At 44.0% G+C, this 24,166-nt stretch overlaps 3 protein-coding genes across 4 annotated transcripts in view; 1 reads left to right on the top strand and 2 right to left on the bottom strand.

Annotated features, from left to right (window-relative positions):
- The window catches only part of gart (phosphoribosylglycinamide formyltransferase), a 107,249-nt gene that overhangs the window by 75,534 nt on the left and 7,549 nt on the right, over nucleotides 1–24,166 (bottom strand). For both annotated transcript variants that reach the window (XR_013961715.1, XM_080720318.1), the window contains exons 3-6: nucleotides 22,913–23,008; nucleotides 3,652–3,826; nucleotides 1,244–1,355; nucleotides 467–535 (exon numbers count right to left, since the gene is read on the bottom strand). Coding sequence is in view for 1 of the 2 variants with exons in the window: in XM_080720318.1 (XP_080576444.1) it covers nucleotides 467–535; nucleotides 1,244–1,355; nucleotides 3,652–3,826; nucleotides 22,913–23,008 (452 nt within the window). In the remaining variant the exon portion in view is untranslated. The remainder of the gene's footprint in view (nucleotides 1–466; nucleotides 536–1,243; nucleotides 1,356–3,651; nucleotides 3,827–22,912; nucleotides 23,009–24,166) is intronic.
- Nucleotides 8,263–10,867, bottom strand: LOC308309365 (UDP-galactose translocator-like; the record flags this gene model as incomplete). Its single annotated transcript, XM_080754914.1, has 2 exons — nucleotides 8,263–9,208; nucleotides 10,809–10,867. The coding sequence occupies 2 exons, from the start codon at nucleotides 10,865–10,867 to the stop codon at nucleotides 8,263–8,265; spliced, it is 1,005 nt and encodes a 334-aa protein (XP_080611040.1).
- On the top strand, nucleotides 12,899–14,691 carry LOC308309367 (beta-1,3-galactosyl-O-glycosyl-glycoprotein beta-1,6-N-acetylglucosaminyltransferase 3-like; the record flags this gene model as incomplete). The annotated part of the gene is made up of 2 exons (XM_080754916.1): nucleotides 12,899–13,527; nucleotides 14,169–14,691. The coding sequence occupies 2 exons, from the start codon at nucleotides 12,899–12,901 to the stop codon at nucleotides 14,689–14,691; spliced, it is 1,152 nt and encodes a 383-aa protein (XP_080611042.1).

Consider the following 24,166-nt stretch of genomic DNA (forward strand, 5'->3'; position numbering starts at 1 on the left):
ATTAAAAACACCCATTATTTTTCTGGTGACTCATACTACCCCCCTAATACGTGAGCAGTGTGTGTTTTTTTTTTTTTTTTCAATAACTTTTTTCATTTATTTTTAATAATTATTTGGGAAAATGGAAACAATGAAATACAAAAAAATATTAAAAATAAATGAAAAAAGTTATCGAAAAAACACGACCTGCTCACGTATTAGGAGGGTAATATGAGTCACCAGAAGAATTATGGGTGTTTTTAATGAATCTATCATGGTTAAAATGAAGTTTGAAGTTACAATGGGTGTGTGTGGGGAGAGGCCCTGGGCCTGGAGGGCCTGGTAACATTTACATCAAATATCTAAATATTGAATAAGGCAAATTAAAAACTGTTCAGGGTGTTCATGAAAGCCAGATTAGATGATAAAATTACCAAAAGTTTTTTTTTTCAAACAAAGAAAGAATGCGGGAAAGGGTTTTACTCACTGACACTTCCTCTCCATCGAGAAGTTCCTCAACCACTACAGTCTCCCCTGCGGAACCAAACGCTTTGTCCTGCGACAAAATGCAAATGATATGAGACACGAATAATAGAGTAATCTCCCAAAAACACCTCATCAGACAATGGTCAAAACAAACAATGATTTCAAGGCCAGTCAGAAAAATAATAATCGTATCTTGGTTGGTTATTTGTCACAACAGTTTTAGTATTCGAATTATTCGACCTCAAAGTATTCGAATAGTCAAATATTCGACAGGACTGGCCAAACTGTAAAATATTAAGTAAGCAAGAGGCGAACATTGTGAAAATAGCCGATCTACATGCTCACAACACTTTTTCACAATATTTATCTGTGGAACCGAGTCACATTAAATGTAATACCTACAATTCCAAGTGCTTGTCAGGGTGGGGGTCCCCAGTTCAAATATGTTTATTTTGGGAGTCACTGCCTAAAAATATAAACCTGGTATAGAGCATTAACAAATTAATCCACCAGGTGCATTGACAACTCATTCTTATGACTTCCTATGTAGCCAAGCTTTATAAACTATATATGTTTTAAAGAGAAAACAATAAAACAGTAAACATAAGCGAATATTCGACTTCTGTGAACAACGTCCAATAGTGACTTTGATATTTGAATATTCGAATATTTGGTGAATGCCCTACAACAGTCCCCATCTATCCAGGATTTTCTTCAAATTTCGATCCTTGTGAGGAGACCTGGTTCAGCCAGATAGCCAAACACACAGTTACGGTACCTTCATGATGTCCAGAACTGCCTGACAGGCCTCGTCTTGGTCCTTGGCCACGATGACTCCCTTCCCTGCTGCCAGACCGCTGGCCTTGACCACCAACGCTGGGAAACTGGCCCTGGGGGACCGACACACAGACCGCAGAGCCGGGTTACTGTCAAACACTTATGCTTTTTTCAAAGCATTTTATTCACAGGGTTCCCACACATTTTTACCAATTCATTTCCAAAACTGTTCCAAAAAATTTCCAGAACTTTTAACCCAATTTCCAGGACTATATAACAATAATTCAGCTCAATAACAGGTTGCTTACTCCTATGCACAATGCCCAAAGAGAGGTAGTGTATTGCCAGTGGTTCTCAACCTTTTCAGGCCCTGACCCCCGAAATAATCATATTTTAACTGGGGACCCGGGCACCATGACGAGCACTAAGAGTTGAGGAATTGTGTATAACACCGTTCTATTGTGAAAATAGCAGATCGACATGCTCACAACGTTGCGAGGCGTTGTGAGCATGTAGAGCGGCTATTTTCACAATTTCTGCCTCTAATATTTGACAATTTGGCTCATGTTTAAATTGTAATTTCAGAGGTATTAGCAAAATCAATAACCAAAGACAATGCATAGCTATCTTTTCCAGGACATTCCAGGACCCTTGATAAATTCCAAAAGCTTTCCTAATTTCAAAATATTTCCGACAATTTCATGACTGTGGGAACCCTGTATTCAGCACTATAAGCAAAGTAAACGTTGTGTCTTGGAGGAGAGAGTTGAGTCCTGTGTCATCCACAGGACTAGAAAAGCGTGCTCAGTGGAGCACATATTATCTCCGCAAGAGAATGTCACATTGATGTCAGTGTAACCTCGCGTCACCAGGCTTTCTCGGGGGAAAGCCCGGTGATCGTTTACAACGGCTGTGTTGTTTTTGACAGCAAATTTTGATTTAGTTTTAGTCATAGTCTTTTGAATAAAATGTCTTTTAGTTTTAGTCATAATTTAATCACCTGAAGAGTTTTAGTTTTAGTCTAATTTTAGTCGACTAAATATCATACGATTTTAGGTGACTAAATCTACAGATTTTAGTCAACTAAAATGTTTTTTTTTTGGCAGGCCTTGCCAAAATACGAGGGATTGTAATGGCTGATTTTACACTTGGTTGCATGCTGAAAATAGCCGATCTACAAGCTCTACGCGTTGTGAGCTTGTAGATCTGCTATTTTCAGCACGCAACACGTGAGAGCAACCAAACATAAAATGACTCTCTTCAGCACTAGTCCCTCCCTAACGTTTTAGTCCAGTTTTGATTTTGTTGACGAAATTGTCAATATATTTAGTCTTAGTTTTAGTCATCACAGCTTAGTTTTTATTTCGTTTTTATTTCATTTTCGTCAGTGAAAAAAACGCAGTCGACAAACATTTTTTGTCATAGTTTTAGTCGACAAAATCAACACTAGCGGTCCGTTTGATCCTGTCTAGGCGGAAACCACAAGCAGAAGAAGCGGCGTCGCTTTGTTTTGGTTCCCCCCGTTTGTTTCCCCAATCCCTATTAAAATGCTCCAGTAGCCTAGTGTAGTCTTGCCAGTCGCTACCAGTTGGACTAAAAGATGCATTATACCAAACAAATTTTCCAAAAGCAAAACTACACCACATCAAGGGGTTTATTAGGTAGGCCCTAAAAGTATGTCCTTGAGTGCAGGGGAATTGCTTTGGGTTAAAACTGTTTGATAGTTCCGGCCAAAGTGTAGTCCGTCTAGGACTACAAGATGAAGACAGCTAATGTCAGTGTGGAACTCCAAATTTCTCCTCTCTACCCTCGGTCTGGTAGAGACAACTAGGACGACATGTTCTGCAATACAGCAATAACTGCAATCTATCTTTCTAATTTTTGCCCTCCAGGCTCCCAAGCTGTGGAATAAACTCCCTGTCGCACTTAGAACAACGGACTCACTTGCTAGCTTTCGCCGTGGACTGAAGACTCACCTTTTCAGACTCCACCTAAACCCTTAGCACTACTGGAAAATCAATGTCCATACATGAAGCTAGTTAGCATTTGTTTTTTTAGGTTTTTAGAAACCTTTTTTTATTTTATTTTTCTTTACGGAATATATTGTTTTTCTAGATAGATATTCATTTGCATTTGTTATACTGCTGTTGATGTACTGACATTTAATCTTGTTTATTATTGTGATATTTTATCTGCTTATTGTAAATCGCTTTGGATTAAAAGCGTCTGCTAAATGCCTAAACTGTAAACTGTAAACTAATCCACGCCATGTGTTACAATATGAACACAAAAAAATATATATACTGTATATATACTGTATAATGTAATAGCTGAAAACAATATTGCAGAGTTCATATAACTGTTGTACAATTATAATTAGATTATAAATCTAATTGCTATTTGACTGACGTGCGGATGTAGTTGCAGGCCTCCTGCGGGTCGGTGAAGGAGCCCCAGCTAGCTGTGGGTATGTTGTGGCGATCCATGAATGCCTTGGAGAAACTCTTGCTGGCCTCCAACTGGGCCGCCTTGGCAGAGGGGCCAAAACATGGAACCCCAGCAGCCGTTAGGTCATCGACGATGCCTGGAACAGGTAGAGGTCGAGAGAAAAACAGCAGAAAGGAGAGGCGTCTCATTTGTCGAGCGTAATGTATGCAAAAAACATTTGTCTTGGGGAAGTTGGCATGAGGCATAATTGACAATACAAGCTCACAGCGCGGCACCGAGTGCCGCACTGTGAGCTTGTAGATCTGCTATTTTTGGAAAAAGTCGTGAAAATGTGTGCACATCTTTGAATATATGTATTTTCAACGTTTGCAACTCAAATTTTGCTTCTGGGTGGTCCCTGGAACTAAATATTTTGAGATGGGGGTCCGTGGCCAAATACATGTCATTTTGGGGGTCCTTCACATGAAAACTGACATAGTAGTCTCTCAAGAACAGACTAACCGAGCTCCAGTTAAGTGAAAAGGACCTTTTCTTTGACGATGGCTGGCCAGATTGCTGACATAGAAACATAGGGTTTTTCAAAAAACCTTAGAAGGATTCAAAAGAATAGAATCGGGTCAAAATTCTAATTTTCACGATTTTTCAAAAATAGCAGATCTACAAGCTCGCAGCGCGGCACTTGGTGCCGCGCTGTGAGCTTGTATATCTGCTATTTTTCAATAGTTAAAGCATAAAATAATGATACACAATAATGTGTACCCGTTCTGAATGGGTTAAATGCTAACAGACCATTTAGTATCTCACTTGTCATTTTGATATCTTGAACTTTTTCATGTATCCAAATTTCTTGTCTCAGTTGGTATGCAAACATAAGAATTAGCACCAGCACATCTGTGTCTCTGCAGAGAATGATGAGCCTCTGATAGCCTTTGGTTGTTGCATCTGCTGAATGTAGAAGTACAGTATGCGAGTAACAGCTTCTTTATACTTATTATGAAGCCTGCAGTTCAGTAGCGGAACAATTCAGAACCGGGCCGGTATGCGAGCCACAATGCTCGGGCCCCGTCACCCGTCTCTTTGCGCGGTTTTGAAAGTGTGCGGTTCCACTGCAGCCATCACTACACTTCTCACTAAACGTAAACAACATATTGTCTGTCTGTGAATAGAAGCCAATCAAGCCATGACATCTGTCTGCTCTTCCTGTTGTCCTTCACAATAAAGTGTAATTTAATTCCCAATGTGCCACATTTTACCCAGGTTAATATAAACAGAAAATAGGTGTAACAGAGGCAGCGCGATACAGAAAGGGGACCCAATTACGAGGGAGGGGGACGAGGGGGACTCCGACAGACGGTCAGGCAGATTGACGGTCATTTGGACTGAGACTGACAGTCAGTCGGAGGCTGACGGCCGGGCCCCCGTGGTTCGTGGGCCGATATGCGGCCACTTACCCAGCTTAACTCATTGCATGCCAGGCCCGATAGTCCCGCTAAATTTTTTTTTGACCCCAAAAAATGTAGTAGGCATGATAGAAATTGCGAAATTGCATGTTTAACCCCCATAGCAACCCCATCTATCAAACATGGCAGCCATCTTTGTTTACATTTTAGGAAAACATAATGGCTTCTATCTCATGAATGCCTGAACGGATTTCCATTCAGATTTTTTTGTTTGAAAGCTGTGAGCAATGTGGACACACGTGGTGCATTATCTAGGCATGGGTGTGCATGATCCGTGCACTATGAATTACATGGAAGTCTATGGAGACTGGAGGCATGGTAGAGTACGAAGGTATTGTTAAATGGCGGGGAATGTGTTAACCAGATGCTCCGCCCCTGCTGCAGTTGAGGAACATCAATCACAGTTACTGATGACATCTTTTCAGGATCCTCAAACCCTCCACTAATACCAATTTCCTGACCATAATTGAGAACTTTCTTCGCTAGCTTATATGATAGGAAATGGGTCAGATTGGCTTTGTTTTCGATATATTCAAATATTAATTTGACAGCCTTACTGGCCAGCAGAGCACACGAGCGGAGTGGAGCGATGACAAAAGCCGCTCCGCGTTCCAGAGGGCTCTTGTCCCACTCGCTCCTCGCTCTGGTCGGCCACCGGGCAGCTCCGCTCCCCGCTCAACTTGATTTTCGCATCTCTCGCTCCGCGCTCGCTCCACGCTCCACTCAGGGCCGTCAATCAGAGTCAAAAAAGTAGTTTGCTACCATGTCCGAAACACTTTCTCCTTTGCCAGTGTGTTCCCAACACAAATGGCTGCGCTAACGTGAGCCTCGGCTTTGATGGAGACTTGGAGAGCTTTCCACTCGCCACTGTTTTGTTGGAAACATGCGGCGCGCGGCCCCAACAGGATCGGCTCGGAGCGGAGGAGGGTCGGCGCTCAGACCCATTATAAAAGGCGCTCGCTCACGCTCAACTAAAAAACGGCTCGCTCCGCTCCCCGCACCGCTCGCGCTCCCCTCCGCTCGTATGCTCTGCTGGCCAGATGGCCAAGAATTGGCGCGACCTCACCCTTTAGGGCGAGGTCGCATGTCGCCCTGAGGCGTCTTACTAGTTATCATGATTATCATTATCAGCTGTGGAAGGTTGGGAAGAAAAGAGATAAAAGCCTCCAGCGTCTATTCTCTTCATAAACAACTTTATAACTTTTTTCGTAAAATGTTCTCTGGTGACAAGGCTGTGGACATTTGTACGAGTTGTTTTCTTTAGCCGGTGGGTGGTTCTGCTATGGGCGGCTCTGTTGCGTTTGCTCAGCAACAGGTGGTTACGGCTAGGGCTAGCTGCGTTAAGTGCCTGCCGTGTGCATGTGTGCGTGCATAGTGCATGCGTGTGCTCAAAGCGTGAGGCAGCGGCCGCAGCGCAGTGCATTGTGGGGCGGCAGGGCTCGAATAGTGACCATCGAATGCACCACAGATATAAAAAGCTAGATACCTCCCCGGCCGCTGCAGTTCATTGGCGCGCCTGGTCAAGGAGTCCTGGCAGAAATGGCGGAGTGTGGAAGACAGACTGTCACTCAAAAAAACTGCTGGCCAATCACAGCGCGTCTTTTCCAGGACTTTTCCCATTCAATTCAAAGGAGCTTTATTGGCACCAATGGCACGTTTACATGGCCAAAGCAAGTGTCAATACCAGACATGGAGTTGGATCCAGGATTTGGTCACATTCCCGTCTACATTCACCAGTAAGACTCCCTAATCGGGAGATAAGCGACCGTCAGGTCGCAGCGTGATTTTAGGGCAAAATGTGTAGGAGCAGTGTCCAAAAATGTGATTGAAAAAAATCGGCCTGATGGTGGCGCTGAGTGTAGACATAGTGTGTACCGATTTGTGTGATTTTAGGGCAAAATCTGTAGGAGCAGTGTCCAAAAATGGGTTTGAAAAAATCGGCCTGAAGGTGGCGCTATATGGGACAGATCCATGTTGATGAGATGAGTGTAGACATACTCTGTAGCGATTTGCGTGATTTTAGGGCAAAAATTGTAGGAGCAGTGTCCAAAAATGTGTTTTGCAAGAATCCGCCACATGGTGGCGCTAGAAGAGGGCCATGTCAGAAATGAGGGGTGGGTTCTCCACGCCGGCGAGGCGGACGAATAGGTACCGGCCCCGGCTCTCCCGGTCGCTCCTAGCCCGAGTTACGGCATTTTATGTGCGCTGCAGTGGCAGGGGGTCCTCCACTGGGGGCGCCACCACTTTTGCATCCGTTCTGGAGCACCAGGAGTCGGTGGTCCCCGGGAATTCCCCGTGAGCAGCCCCGTTGGGGTCGTCATTTGGTCATTTTTGCACATTTGGTCATTTTTTACATCTGGGGGTCCCCCAGGGACCTGGGGGTCCCTGGAGCTCTGGGGGTCCTTGGAGGTTGTAGTTTGGCAGGCAAGGAGTGTGTGTGCAAAATCTGGCATGGATCGGGGCAACGGTTGCGGAGATATGAGCAGGGCAAAAGTGTGACATGTGACGTGTGACAGACAGACTGACTGACGGACGGACTGACTGACGGACTGACTGACGGACTGACGGACTCACAGTTTGTGGAGGTTTTGATAGTAACTGCGACCTGACGGTCGCAATTAGACAGATTAATGAATTATGTTACTTACCTGTGGAAAGTGATTCCCAGCGTTCTATTTTCCAATGTGCATCTGTTTGTACAACCCGGAGCTGTACATGAAACGACCATGTTTCTCTCTGGGAACTTATTTCACAAATCTCTGAATGTTTGGTGACAGCTCCAGTTTTGTTTTCATCCAGTTCCTGATGTTGCGCGGCTCAGCGTTGCGTATGAGAAAACCCGCCCCATCTGCCTCTGATTGGCCGACCGAATTTCCGCTTCTGTGACGCACTTTGCCAGGAGTCTTGGACCAGCACCCCCCAGCCGGAAGAGGCGTCTACCTTTCTATGTCTGTGGAATGCACCCTACAAATCCAGATGCATTGTGGGATACTTCAGTGCACTATATTCAAAATGGCGGAGCTCCCTTTTAGTACACTACATTAGGGAATAGGGTGGATTTCGGACGCAGCCATGGACTCCTGAGGCATTTTAAGTACTTGAGCGCAAACTATCAAACAGGACTATCAGGGGGTCCTGTCCTGCTGGACCCCCTGCACGTACGTGTATGGTACATGCAAATGGCTACTATAACAATGACAGCACCGCACACAAATTGAAGGTCTAGAAGGAAACCAAACAGGTAGACTGACAGCACCGTGGCAATCACACAGGACAGGGACATGGCCAATGTTTTGACTATGTTGTCAGCATACTTCACCACCGCAGCCACCAGGAGGCCCCCAAACGCCCTGTTGAAAATGACCGCCCACACTGCCGGAGTGTAACCGAAGAAGAACCCATTAACAGAGACCGTCACTCCGTCTTTCCACCAAACTCCCAGCATGCCGAAGGTCGTGCCAAAGAGTCCCAGCTGAACGTTTCGGACCCATATGGAGGCAGAGTGTCCTTTGAGGAGCTTCTCAAAGTAAACGCCTGCGAACCCAGACGACAAGCAGCAGAGCAGCACGGCGACCAACCCCCAATAGGGGTTCTGGACGTGCGAATCAATGGCCGGTTCCTTCCGTGCAGTATGCTGCTGCACCTGTACAATGGCCACCCCGGCAAACAAGAGGAACAGGGAAAGCCACTGGACTCTGGACAGAGGCTTCTTCAACATCCACATGCTGAACAACGCCGTGGTCAGGATCTTCATTTGGTAAGAAACCTGGAAGGTGGCGGCGGGCAGGTGGGACAGGGCCACAAACACCAAGTTATTCTGTACGGTGTAGAGGAAGGCAGGGACGAGCATCTTCAGTGTGTCTCTGTATTTGACCAGCACACTGTCGTACAGGAACAGCGCCGCTCGCTTGGGGTTGCATCTGTTCTGCAGGAGGATGACCAGCACACAGGTCAGAAGCTTGAGGGCCTCCGCCACGACAGTGGCCGTGGTCGTGAGGAAACGGTCGCCAGGCAACGTGACGACGTATCGCGTGCTGAGGGCGTCACCACTGTAACCGCTGGTCCAGCCAGGACAATGTCACGTATCATTCCCCATAAAAATAACTCATTTGATTCAATAACATCTAGGCCTACTCCTAACACCAGCTGTAGCCTGTTTAACTGGTGAGGGCCCCAGCCCAGATTGACAGCTGTCTGTCCGCCTTCCCAGAATCTCTTAACTCATTGAGTGCCAATCCCGAACTAGTTCGGCTTTATTAGCGTATCGCAGAGTGCCGATCCCGAACTAGTTCGGCTTAAAAAAAAAAAAAAAAATTGGAAAACATTTTTTTTGATTTTTTTTTTTTTTTTTTTTGGACCCCATCAAATCTAGTGAACATGATTTCAATCGCGATTTTGCATGTTCCACCCCCATACAACCCCATCTAACATACAGGGCAGCCATGTTTGTTTACATAACATGTAAAACATAATGGCGATTATCTCAAGAATGCCTGAACGGATTTCCAATCGGATTTTTTTGTTTGAAAGCTGTGAACAAACTGCACAAATCCACTCCAATGCAATCCAGGATTGCATTGGATTTTTTAGAGCTCATTCTTCTCTGTTTTTTTCCCATGCATGAGGTGTGCAAGGTTTAATCATGGCTAAGTTGACGAAAATAAGGCTTCTAAAATGCTTGGTAGCCAATAGCTAACTTCAAGCTAACTTCATCCTCTTCCTGTACATGCACAAAGGAAAGTGTTCAGGCAAGTCATGGCTGCAGGGCTTCTGCATATACCAGCATATCTCTATGGGATTTTCTATGGCCACTGGGCGCCCTCTAGTGGTGAAAGGGGTGGCACTCAAAGAGTTAATTTGGGGTTAATTAGCCTAGGATCAAGATATCAAAGCTGTATTTTATAGATGATATAAAAATGTAAATAAAATACATCTATGATATTCTTGATCCAAGGCTAATGCCTCATTCACATACAGACAAGCTAAGCTAATGGTTTGCTTGGTAATTCAATGTATTCTCTATGCAAACCAGCTTTTAAAATTTCCAAGCTGGAAAAAAAGCTTGGAATTTTTTAAAGCTGGTTTGCATAGAGAATACATTGAATTACCAAGCAAACCATTAGCTTGGCTTCTCTCAGTGTGAATGCAGCATAAGGGTTTATGCTGGCATAATTGCATCATATTTATAAACTGTGTATCCTGCTCCAGCTAGTTATACAGAAGACAGGACAGCAATTATAGAAATAATATTATTAGACCATAATTGTGGGCTTGACTGAAAGGCGAGAACACCGTTATCTTTATTATTTATAGAATGAGTTCCATCGCGTGAGTTCCGTCGCAGACAGTACATAGGCAGGGCTCTTAGGCAATGAGGTGCAATTGAGGTGTGGAAAATCTGGGAGTGGTGTTAGCTGGAGTATTGGTTGAGCTTCACATGACAGTTAGCACGCTGTAGAATATAGTCACAAGCGAGCCCACACTGTTTCGGAGGAACAGTATCTCTAGTTATTATTGCACTTCATAGGCATGTTAGATTAAGGTCCTTAGATTGTATGTAGAATGTTTAATGCAAATTGCTCAGAAATCCCAGGATAAAAACGGGTTTAAGCATTTTACAAACTGCTCAAAATGGACAAATCTAAGGGCAGAGCTTACTTGACAAAGATACAGATGTGCTCCTCTTGAGTCAAGGCACGTGTGTAAGCAAGTTGCATCTCTTCAGGCCAAACGAGGCATGACCATTTAAAGTTAGATTTTTCAAACGCTTGGTATAGTGCAACCCTTTGGCCAATTGTTGCGAGTTTCATGTTTTCGCTGTTTGGCATAGCCCTCTACCATATTGCCAAGTTTCGTAAAAAGCGACTGTACCGTCAAGCCAGGACAGAAAAAGTGGCGGAAGGGCTTGGCCACTAATGAGTGACTACAAGCTACTTTGTGGCTTGGCCGCTAAATATATATATATTAAAAATCGAACCTTGGTTCGAAGTGAAGCGGTGAATTCTTATTCTATGTGTTCTAGAGCTATGAAATCTGTGTTATGAATTTTGAATGAATGAATGATTTTGTCTGGAGGGCTAAATTGTCATGTGAAGCTTGACCAATCCTCAATTCTGGACGCACGGGACATGTACGGGACAAAGCCACTCCTTGGGAATCTATGGGAATGCTCAAAAGAACATGTATGGGACAGACAAAGCCACTCCTTGGAAGCGGCTTTCACTGCTTCAAAAATAGAATAACCGAATTGTACTATGTATTATTGTATTATTTATTATATTATTACAAAACAGTTAGTAGGGGCAGCACAGTTTAACCTAAACTGGATTAAAACCGCAGTAGCTCCATATATGGGACAGGCTGAATAGGCTGAAACAATTTTAACTGGCATCCCGGGGTCGGAAGTCACGATCTCACAGTTAAGATCGGACGTCATATACACCATTTATGGGCGTAGGTGCTGTGGAAGCTCCGTAAAAGGACAAATGTTGACATCAGCGGCAAGCGGGACATCAGCAATGGGATATAAGGCAACGTGGCGGTTTACCTGGCTTTGTGTTTCTTAGTTAAGCTGTGAGTATTGATTTCCCCAACATCGTTAAAGATCTATGAGCTGTGACCAGTGATTTCCTCGACGCTGCAAAAGATCTCTGAACTGTGACCAGACCAGTGATCAAAGTTGTTAAAGACCTATGAGCTGTGACCAGTGATTTCCTCAAAGTTGTTAAAGACCTATCAGCTGTGACCAGTGATTTCCTCCACGTTGCAAAAGATCTCTGAGCTGTGACCAGTGATTTCCTCAACGCTGCAAAAGATCTGAGCTGTGACCAGTGATTTCCTCAAAGTTGTTAAAGACCTATCAGCTGTGACCAGTGATTTCCTCAACGCTGCAAAAGATCTCTGAACTGTGACCAGTGATTTCCTCAACGCTGCAAAAGATCTCTGAGCTGTGACCAGTGATTTCCTCAACGCTGCAAAAGATCTGAGCTGTGACCAGAGATTTCCTCAAAGTTGTTAAAGACCTATGAGCTGTGACCAGAGATTTCCTCAAAGTTGTTAAAGACCTATGAGCTGTGACCAGAGATTTCCTCAAAGTTGTTAAAGACCTATGAGCTGTGACCAGTGATTTCCTCCACGTTGTTAAAGATCTCTGAGCTGTGACCAGTGATTTCCTCCACGTTGTTAAAGATCTCTGAGCTGTGACCAGTGATTTCCTCCACGTTGTTAAAGATCTCTGAGCTGTGAGCAGTGATTGCAGCGATTTCCTCAACGTCGTTGAAGATCTCTGGAAGCAGACCGTTGCTCTAATAACTGACCCCTTAGGCTGGCCTTACACCTGCTAGCTATCGGTTACAGTGACCAGGGAAAGGATGTACCCAAAAACCTTCTGTCCATGGCAGTGGTTTATTAACTAGACCAGGTCAACCTGGTTGTGCCAGACCCCGGTTCTGCCCTCCCTCATGTCATCATCATAGCATCAGCATGTCATCATCATGTCATCATCATATATACCCTTTATATAGAAAACCCGGACAGACCGACATTTGCTTATGTAGGCCTACCCATTTCATGGGTCTGGCAAAAATAAACGCTGGGCCTTCCTTACTACTTTACTGGGGCTGGGCTGGTTTGTTTACTACCTGTCTGTAAACTACAGATCTTCAACCTGCTGCAAGACCAACGAGTTGCGTCCAATAACAGGGGACCCACTGTTGCATCCGATAAATTCTGCCTCTGAGTTGCCCTCAATGACTGTCAAAAGAACTCCAAAAGAATACTCTGAGGACCTGCCAGTGTGCTCGGCAATCATCCAGGGAGACATGGTGCGCACGAATGATGAGATTGCCCAACTTCTGGGATCGAAAGAGAGACTGTCAAATGATTTCTACCTTAGCTTGACAAAGGACTGTAAAGCTTACATCGACACCAGAGGGTTCATCACCAAGCCGCTCAGTGCGGAGGAGAGTTCCTTTCCCATCGCCTACTCAATGGTGATTCATGCCGACGTGGAGATGTTTGAGAGACTTTTACGTGCGGTCTATAGCCCTCAAAATGTATATTGCGTGCATTTTGACAAGAAGTCGCCGGAGGGATTTCAGAAAGCCGTGAGCGCAATCGTTTCCTGTTTGCCTAACGTGTTTATAGCAAGCAAACTAGAAATAGTCACTTATGCATCCTGGTCGAGAGTTCAAGCCGATCTGAACTGCATGAAAGATCTGATTGAGTCCCCTGTCCAGTGGAAGTACCTCTTAAATACTTGCGGTGCGGACCTACCCATGAAGACCAATTTAGAAATGGTTCAGGCACTGAAGCTTCTCAATGGAAGGAACAGTTTGGAATCTGAACCCATGCCAGACTACAAGTTGCGCCGCTGGCAGTATAGTGGGAGAAATATGTGAAAAAGGTGTTCACTTCCGGCAGAAAGCGTGAAAATTTGCACCTAGGGGTATTTTTGTGCGCTGAATTCAAAACTTGACGGTCCCAAGCACTTTTCTCAAATTCACTTTTCTCTCATTCACTTACCATAGGGTTAGGGTTAGGAAAAAAAGACCCCCCAAAAATCTTCTTTAAGTAGCATGTGAGGGGTCTATCTAGGGGGTTTTCATGATTCTGAATCCATTCCAAGCATTTGTTTTGCACAAAAAACATTCCTTGGGGAAGAAATGGACCCCACAAACTATGGTTTAGTGATGAGTCATCACTTTTCAAAGTTTTGTTTTGTCCATTTCTCGGAAAGGAATGTTTTCTGTGCAAAACAAATGCTTGCAATGGATTCAGAATCCCAAAAAACACCTAGTTTGACCCCTCACATGCTACTTGAAGAAGATTTTTTGGGGGGTCTTTTTTCCCTAGTATGGTAAGTGAATGAGAGCCACCAGATCCCATGGGAAAAGTGCTTGGGACCGTCAATTTTTGAATTCAGTGCACAAAAATACCCCTAGGTGCAAATTTTCACGCTTTCTGCCGGAAGTGAACACATTTGCCTTTTTTTGTTACATATTTCTTCCACTAGTACAGTTACAATGTCACCGATACTGAGAATACTCATGACAACACGATAGCCAATACAGGAGTACGAAAAACGCCCCCACCAATAAACATCCCCATATTCTCAGGCAGCGCTTACTTTGTGGTCACCAGAGAATTTGTAAAATATGTGCTGCAGGACAGAGAGGTTCAGCATCTCATAGAATGGTCTCATGATACGTACAGTCCGGATGAACATCTGTGGGCAACTCTGAACAGAATGAGCTCTGTGCCTGGGTCAGTGCCAGCCCACAGAAAGTACCACATGTCTGACATGAATGCGATCGCTCGCTTGATGCATTGGAGCGAAAACGCTGCAGAAGAGGTGCCCCCATACCCTCCATGCACTTCAACGGTTAAAAGATCACTGTGTGTATATGGGGCTGGTGACAACCAGTGGATATTTCAACAGCATCACCTCATGGCGAACAAGTTTGATCCAGAAGTCGATGACATTGCCATTAGATGTATTGAATCAACGCTCCGTTTCAAAGCATTACAAAATCGTAAATAATGCAAAATGTATTCCATCGTTAATTCCTACCTGGGATTCAGTGCACAAAGGCAGTGCCCTTAGTCAATGAGGTGCAATTGAGTTGTGAAAAAACATCTGGGAGAGGTGGTAGCTGGAGTATTGGTTGAGCTTCACATGACAGTTAGCACGCTGCAGAATATAGTCACGTTGGCAACCAAACCTGCAATCGGTGCAGAAAACTACAGCTAGCTGGAGTATTCTATTTATCTATTAAGTTCTCCCCAAGAGGTAGCCAATGGGGTGCAATTGGAAATTGGCAGAAAAACATCTGGGAGTAGTGTTTTTACTTGGAAAAAAGAGAAGAAACTGGTCACAATTATTGTGACATGAAAATGTAATTATTGTCCTATCCCTTGTGTGTGGTAATGTTGCATGGCAGGAGATTCCCCACAAGTGATTCAATATGCAGGTCTCATGGTGAACTCCTCTGCTAGCTCAGTGGCCTCCTCCTTCTCTCCAACAGGGACGTTGTAGTGGCGGTCGTCCTCCGTCACCAGGCACACGGAAGGCCAGTTGTCCTTGTGGTTGTCGGGGTAGTAGTACGTGAGGAACTCCTCTGTGTCGGCCATGTACAGTCTGTAGACCTGAATGGTGCACTGCAGCGCGTAGCCCAGGAGGCACATCACCTGCTCCAGCCCCCCACTGAAGCCCACGTGGCTGAGGTGGTTGGACAGGAAGGCGCGTGAACAGCATCCAGCCGAAGACGAGCACATCATCGCTGCCGCCGCCGCTCTGCATGGTGCCTTTGCAGCTCTGTGGCGCGCCACAGCATCAGCAGCTTGAGCGCCTCCAGCAGGCCCAGCTCCTCCTCGCCGCCCTGGAACCCTGGGAAGTTTTGTTTTCACTCTCTCTCGCTGTAGGACAGAATATCCACAGCTGGAGCCAAGCTGCATCTGTCCTCCACCTTTGGAAGTGTGATTTCGAACAGAGGCACGGGGTGAAGGTCCTCGGCTCCGCCACACAGGTCTTCATCACCCATGTACTGTAGTCGCTGTCAATGCTGACCCCTCCTGGTTGGTCTTGGGGAGGTAGTAGACGAAGGGTGTAAAAGACCAAAGGCTCGACTGGTTGTCTAAACCTAAGTCAAGGTCCGCTGTCAAGCAGGAATTAAGCAGAGATGTATGTCCCTCAGCAGTAAAGGGGAAGGAGTCACTGTGAAGGAATCTGTAGGATGTGAGTAACTGGGCGAAAATCGACTTGAAAATCGACTCATGCTCACCGCGACTCAAAAAATGAGAGTCGTGAGTCTTTTATTATTATTATTCTTTTTTTAATGGCTTGTTCAAAAACGTTATGAACCTTTTCAAAATGTTGGTCTACTTTGGTCAAATGTTTTCCAAATCATGTTACAGGCGGAACTGTACGAGTGTGTCTGTTGAGACTGAGTCCATCTCTGTGCTGCTCTAGTGTGTCTTGCGCGGTTCTATGCGCTGCTGTTTTGTTTACTTCCTGCTTGTGGTGGAAGCTGGACGGCGATAACATGGCTTCTGCACCAAGGAGTAGCGTTTGGGATCACTTTGTAAAGATTGACGACCACACTGTGAAATGCACAGTTTGCAACAAAAAGTATGCATATCACTCTTCAACAACGACGATGTCAAATCACATAAAAGGTAAACATCCACAGTGTCAGCAGCGACCATCGAATCAAACCAGCATGGACAACTTCGCCGTGAGCAACCGTCATTGTGATGACCTGCGGGCTGATAAAATCACAGCATTGATTGCCAAGATGATAAAGGGAGATATCATGCCAATTTCTGTTGTGGAGGGGCAAGGCTTCAAAGACCTGATGACATTTCTCGAGCCAGAGTATGTCTTGCCTTGTCGCCAAACAATGACAACTCGATTGGAGGAAATGTACACTGGGGCCGCCGCCAAACTATCTAACAATCTGTCGAAACCCGACAAAGTTGCTCTGGCCACTGACGCGTGGACTGGGTTGAGGATAGAGTCCTATGTGACAATAACTGCTCACTATTTTGAAGGTTGGGATTTGAAGAGTGCCATCCTACAGACACGAGCGATGCCAGAGAGACATACAGCAGAAAATATGGCCAACGTCCTGCAGACCGCAGCTGAGAGATGGGGCATAGCGGACAAAGTGGATGTCTGCGTCCACAACAACGCAACTAATATCGTGTTGGCAAACTCTTGCTTGAGTGACGGAGCAAGAGTTATCGGGCCGACCCGGCCCGACCCGATAACGTCGGGTAGGGTCGGGCTCGGGCCGAATTTGAGAACTCTAGGCTGTGATTAAGCTGAATCCTAGCCCAGATCTGGAGGCATACGTCATAGACATCATAGCCGATAATGTCACAGGCTGTTCACATGAAGTCTGAGATCCACACTGGAGCTCCTTGTGTGTCCCGTTCATGTCCATATATGGTCATTTCAGTCCAGAATGAACAGGTTTTATCTGGAGTGGCTTTGTGTGTCCCGTTCATATACAGTACATATATGGTCATTTCAGTCCAGAATGAACAGGCTTTATCTGGAGTGGCTTTGTGTGTCCCGTTCATATACATATATGGTCATTTCAGTCCAGAATGAACAGGCTTTATCTGGAGTGGCTTTGTGTGTCCCGTTCATGTCCACATATGGTCATTTCAGTCCAGAATTAACAGGTTTTATCTGTCCCATACATCCAAAATATGTGTGTAACGTCCGTCCCGGTCTGATGATTGTGCCCACTCTTCTCTGTTACATCCTAGCTGTCTGTCCCTCATCCATCCATCTCTGACACTGAGACACTCCATTCTCATCTTCTCATTGTGGGCTCGCCTGAAAGGCGGGAACACTATGTTATCTTCATTATTTATGAAGATAACATAGTGTGAGTTCTGAGTTCTGTCGCTTGTCGGTTCCATCATATTTTTATGACCGGTTCCTATAATGATTCCTGGAATTTCTCATGAGCGTTCTTTTGGCGGAGCTGTGTGCATTGCAAGCGACTGTGGTGATGTCTCGCTACATGTGTGAGTCAGAGCCCTAGAATGGAGAGTTAGGCCAACTAAGTTCAATGGCGGCTCGGGAGGTGCTTCTATAGTGACAATCTCAAAACCGGAAGTCTGCTAAATGAATGAGAGCAGCTGCTCAAAACATCATTTTCTAACGACTGTGACCTTTATAAAAATAATCGATTCAGTCAAATGAAAGAAAACATATCACAGGTTATTTCCTGATATCTTATTTTCTGATTTGCAAACGATATAATTATATTGATGTCTCACGATAACAAGAGTACATGCCTTTCATTGCCTTACTTTAACCTGCCACTTGGAGGTGCTATTGTGCATGTTAACATTATGACGATGCAGTGATTAGCGTCGGCGACAAGGCAACTAAACATCCCGACTTTAATCTTCTTAAACCATGTTATTTTACATAGTTTTTTGGCAATAGTATAAAGTAAATGTTAAATAGACTTTAGTTATCCCTGTACAATACTTTAAAGTTGTTGTCATGTTGTGTATTTACCTAAAAATGCCGATATTCGCGACGCTTCTATTAAAACCAATGTTATTTAATCTCCCGCTTGTCACTTAAGAGCTGAAACACGACGCAGTTCATTTTCTGACCCCTCGGTGACACCACTCTCTCTCTCAATTCACTCTGGTGTGAGTGAGGTGGATACGCCCACTCAGAGCAGGCTCTGCACCCACTGATATCGGATCAGAATGCCAGCGTCCTTCGAGACAGACGGAGCTAACGTTAGTGCAGCAGCGTGTCGAACAGAGTACAGACCAAACTCCTCACGAGTGTGGTTGCACTTTACAAGAGAGGAAAAAAAGCATGCAAAGTGCACAGAATGCAGTGCAATCCTTTCGTGCAAATGTGCAGTCTCCTAAAAGCTGTAGTAACAGTGACTGCAGCTGCCGCCTGCCACTTCAATTTCTTCAGTAGCCTAGAATTCACAGCTGTGAACTTGTAGATCGGCTATTCATCATGCCGTTATCTAACCATGTATTCTCCATTGTTTGAACGTCCATCCTTAACCATGCATTCCATTATATTGTTATTGTGGTTAAGTTGAAATAGTAGTTATACAAGTTGTATAATTATTTTGCTGTAATCAGGAAATCACTTTATTACAATAATAATAATAAATATAGCTGCAAGCAGCGATAAAGTGGCCAAGGCATAAAAAGCAGGAAAGCAAAAAGGCATCAAGGGAAAGCAAAGAAGACATCAAAGAAAAACTAGAAGCAGTGTTCTTCCGAACAGGACTCCGGCAGGTCAGGTAGGTTTTTTTGGCCTAGTGGTGACTCTATAATAGGCCAAAGTGAAAAGGGTGCCATGCGTTCTTGGGCCTTTCACGGCAATCGTACGCTGCATGCGGGATTTGAGGCATTTTGTTCCAAAAATGTGTTTTGCTAAAGTTGACCCGCTGGTGGCGCTATAACAGGCCAATGTGAGAAGGGTGGCATCTGTTCCTTGGCCTAGTGGGAATGTGTGTGCAAAATCTCACACGCATAGCAGGCTACTTTCATGATTTGAGACATTTTGTTCAAAAAGGAGCAATCCTGCAAACCTGGGAATTCAATGTTAGCCAATTAGATAGAATATGATATCGGACAAATCCGTCATGATTATATCACTGTAGAGATACTGTGTGTACTGATTTGTGTGATTTTCTGATAAAATCTGAAGGAGTAATATCGAAGAATGTGTTTTCGGCCTTCTGGTGGCAGATGTGAAAAATGCAGGGCACAGGTTTTTCCTTGGCCTCTGGGAAGTGTGCATACAAAGTTTTACGCTAATCGGGGGAGTTATAGGTAAAAGCACAAATTGACCTTTACACAACATGTATGCAAAATTTCACCCAGTTTGATACTGTACATAATTAAGCCTTGCCAAGCCATGAAGACCATGACTCGGCCGAGCCATGAGTCTCACAGGGCAGGAGCCGAGCCTATCTCCTGTTTATGTAGCATGAGGCAGCTTGATGTACAAGTACACCCCCTGGATATGACACTAGTATGTCGCAGGGACTTACCCCCAATCCAACCCTTGATAATGAGTGCCAAGCAGGAGGCACTGGGTCCCATTTTGTATAGTCTTTGGTATGAAACGACCCGGGTTTGAACCCGGATCTCCCAGTCTCAGGGCAGACACTGAAACCACTAGACCACTGAGCTGGTACATGATATCATTGCAATCCTTGGTCATCACAACATAGGTGTAGACATCACAGTTTGTATTATAATGCTTATTATAATGCTTGGTTTAGGAGTTATGATGCAAAATACATTATTTAGTTATGGCGGATATTATTATTATTGGGAAGGCTCCCTATTAGGAAGGCTCCCTATCTCCTGTTTCTGTAGCGTAAGGCAACTTGATGTACAAGTACACCCCCTGGACATGACGCTAGCATGTCACAGGTAGTTTCCCCCATTCCAACCCCTGATTCTGAGTTTCAAGCAGGGAGGCACTGGGTAACATTTTTTAGAATCTTTGGTATGACGCGACCGGTGTTTGAACCTGGATCTCCCAGTCTCAGGGCAGACACTCAAACCACTAGGCCACTGAGCTGGTACATGATATCGTTGCAATCCTTGGAAATCACAACATAGGTGTAGACATGACAGTTTGTATTATAATGCTTGTTTCAGGATTTATGATGCAAAATACATTATTTAGTAATGGCGGATATTAAAATACGCATCAAGGGGGGTTGGGGGACATTTTTAGGAAGGCTCCATATCAGACATTGTTCAAGGAACCAAACTGTGAAGTGTACCAAATATCATGGTTTTACGCTTATATAAACCCCAGGCGGGATTCGATCCAACGACCTTCTGCATGAAAGGCATATGCCCTGACCACTACACTAGGCAGACACAGAATCTGTTGCCATGTTTGTTTTAAAAAAAGTTCTATGTAGGCTGAGTGCCTTGATTTTATTGATTTCTTTTTTATATTTTGGAGGCTTGGGGTGAAATCAATCTGAGTAAATGTAATCTGAGTATTTCTGATATTTTCGAGTGATCATATTTTCTTTTACTCAAAACGGCCGGTAGAGAAGGGCTCATTTTAAACATGAACGTGATTTGGAGTTAGATCAGACGTGTCAACATTAAAGAGTTTGACATACGCACATGCCACTTTGCATGTATGTTTTAGAGGCAGAAGAATAATTTGCATAAGACTTGCAATGTTGATTGAATTATTAAAAAAGCATGTTTCAATTAAAAAAAAAAAAACGATCTGACAGATCTTTAGATATTGGTCCAAAGTTCATGTAAAAAAAGTTCCGTGCACGTGACGCGAAAGTTCTGGAATAAAAGCGGGTTTAAGTGTTTTACAAACTGCTCAAGATGTCGGAAAATCTAAGGGCGGAGCTTACTTAACAAAGACACAGATGTCTTCCGCTTGAGTCAAGGCACGCGTGTAAGCAAGTTGCATGTCTTCAAACGAAACGAGGCATGACTTATGCCCCTTCAAAGTTTGAGTTTTCAAACGCTTCGTATAGCGCCCCCCTTTGGCCAATTGGAGTAAGATTGCTTTAAGTGATATTTGGACTAACCCTCTACATATTTGCCAAATGCCATGAACGTGTCACTTTGCATGTATGATTTAGAGGCAGAAGAATAATTTGCATAAAACTGCAACATTGAGTGAATTATTAAAAAATAATGTTTCGCTTTAAACGGTCAACGCTGTGCGTTGACCGTGTTGGTCCAAAGTTCATGTAAAAAAAGTTTTGCGCACGTTACGCGAAAATCCCAGGAGGAGATAGATTTTGACTGTTTTTCATATAATTCAAAATTGTGGGAGAGGTAAAGGTCAGAGGTCAAAAGTCAGAGCGTAAAAGTTGTTCGGCATGAGGAGACGCATAAGTGTATACAGGTTTCATTGCTGTACCTGAAACAGGGCATGAGCTACACCTGTTCAAAGTTGGCATTTTCAAAGGCTTCCTACAGCGCCACCCTTTGGCCGATTGTTGCGAGCTTCGCGTTTTAGCCGTTTGGCATAGTCCTCTGCCATACTGCCGAGTTTCGTAAAAAGCGACTGCACGGTCTAGCCGCTAGAGAAAAAGTGGCGGAAGAATAATAATGACCAAGTCCAATATCAATGAGTGGCCTTCGGGCACTTCGTGCCTTGGCCACTAATGAAAGAAAAACGAATACACTTCCGGATCCCTTAGGAACCGGTTCTACCCGGGAACCGAAAAAGAATCGGAACCGGTTCAATCCAAACGGATCCCAACCCTACCCCTGTATAGCCAAACAAAATGTCATGAAAGTAATCCTGGATGTTAAGGAATTAATGTTGCTTTTATAGTGTTAGTAAATAAATAGTAAGCACTTCTTGTGTTATCTGCAAACCTTTAATTGCATATTTATTGTTGAACAAGTATCATTAAGAAGAAAGGTAGAGGATAGGCCTTTATGCACATCCAATTAGTCTGATGCTTCTAAAGTGAATATCTGATTTATCATTATAAGAAAAGTAGACCTACTGTAGCTCATGATAGTCCAGGCGTTTCGGGCAGTATTTTGATGGAATCGTGCACTTTATGAAAGAAGCATGATATTTGGCACACAGTTAGAACATGCCATATGGAACATTTTTGGCTATAGGGCCATCGCAGATTTGTCTTGGGAAACTTGTGGGAGCCAATCAAAGTTGGGCTCTCATAGACTTTATTATAGAGTAAAATAATACAAAAAATAAATACGCTTTAAGTAGCATGTAAGGGGTCAAACTAGGTGTTTTTCGGGATTCTGAATCCAATGCAAACATTTGTTTTGCAGGAAAAACATTCCTTGGGCTAAAAACGAACCCCATAAAACTATGGTTTAAAACTATGGTTTAGTGATGAGTCATCACTTTTCACAGTTTTGTGGCGTCCGTTCCTCGGAAAGGAATGTTTTTCGTGCAAAACAAATGCTTGCATTGGATTCAGAATCCCGAAAAACACCTAGTTTGACCCCTCACATGCTACTTAAAGCATATTTATTTTTTGTATTATTTTACTGTATAGTAAAATATAGTAAAGTCTATGAGAGCCCAACTTTGATCGGCTCCCACAAGTTTCCCAAGACAAATCTGTGATGGCCCTATAGCCAAAAATGTTCCATATGGCATGTTCTAACTGTGTGCCAAATGTCATGCTTCTTTCATAAAGTGTACGATTTTTGCCTGAAACGCTCTGACTATGAAAACAAAGCTTAGTGATAAAGAAACTCACCTTCTGCCAGTGGTACCTCCGGTCCAACCACAACTAGACCCACCTTGTGGTCCTTACAGAACTGGGCCAGGATGGAGTGGTTGCTAATGGACACCTCTGGACGGACAAACACAAAACAACAGATGGATCACTCAAATTAAAGTCCATGCACACTGGGGGCGTCTAAAGTTTAAAACCCATTTAGGCCTAGAATTATTGAATGCTTTAACCAGTGGAAAAATAGCAGATCTACAAGCTCACAGCGCGGCACGAGTGCCGCGCTGCGAGCTTGTAGATCTGCTATTTTTGAAAAAGTCGTGAAAATGTGTGCAAATCTTTGAATGTATGTATTTTTCAAAGCGAACGTTTGTAACTCAAATTTTTCTTCTGGGTGGTCCCTGGAACGAAATATTTTGAGATGCGGGTCCGTGGCCAAATAAATATCATTTTGGGGGTCCTTCACATGTAAAGGTTTGAGAACCACTGACATAGTAGTCTCTCAAGAACAGACTAACTGAGCTCCAGTTAAGTGAAAAGGACCTTTTCTTTGACGATGGCGAGCCAGATTGCTGACATAGAAACATAGGGTTTTTCCAAAAACCTTAGAAGGATTCAAAAGACACCAGAATCAGGTCAAAATTCACATTTTCATGATTTAAAAAAATAGCAGATCTACAAGCTCTCAGCGCGGCACTCAGTGCAGCGCTGTGAGCTTGTATATCTGCTATTTTTCAATAGTTAAAGCATAAAATAATAATACACTATAATGTGTGCCCGTTCTAAATGGGTTAATTTGGATGGTTGTCTGACTCTGAGCTTCCAGACCACAAATAAAGGCATAAACCTGTATGAGTGAGGAATCAACTATATGAATAATTTGTAAATTATTCCCTGAATTTTTCCCATTTTTCTAAGGACCTGTAAACTAACATTTAAAGTGTTCAACAGACATTCTTTGTAGTCACCCCAACAGTGAAAATCCAAAGGGTATGCGCATGCGTAAAGGGAATGACAAATCGAGTGGCAAAGTGATTGGCAAAATGAGTTTAACATAGTTTAACATCGTTTAATGCAATCAGATAGGACTTTTCTGTTTGGATGTTTGGGCTGTCAAGGCCAGAAAGTAATTTTTTGCCACTCAGTAGGCGTTCCCGCATAACTTCCGGTAACTTCCGGGTATGATGATGATGTCACGCTCATACCCTCTAAAACAGGGGTCTTCAACAGCGGGTCCGGGACCCCTAGGGCGTCCTCAGAGTTACTACAGGGGGTCCT

Source organism: Nannobrachium achirus (assembly GCF_963921795.1).
Source record: "Nannobrachium achirus genome assembly, chromosome: 24".
Classification (NCBI taxonomy): domain Eukaryota; kingdom Metazoa; phylum Chordata; class Actinopteri; order Myctophiformes; family Myctophidae; genus Nannobrachium; species Nannobrachium achirus.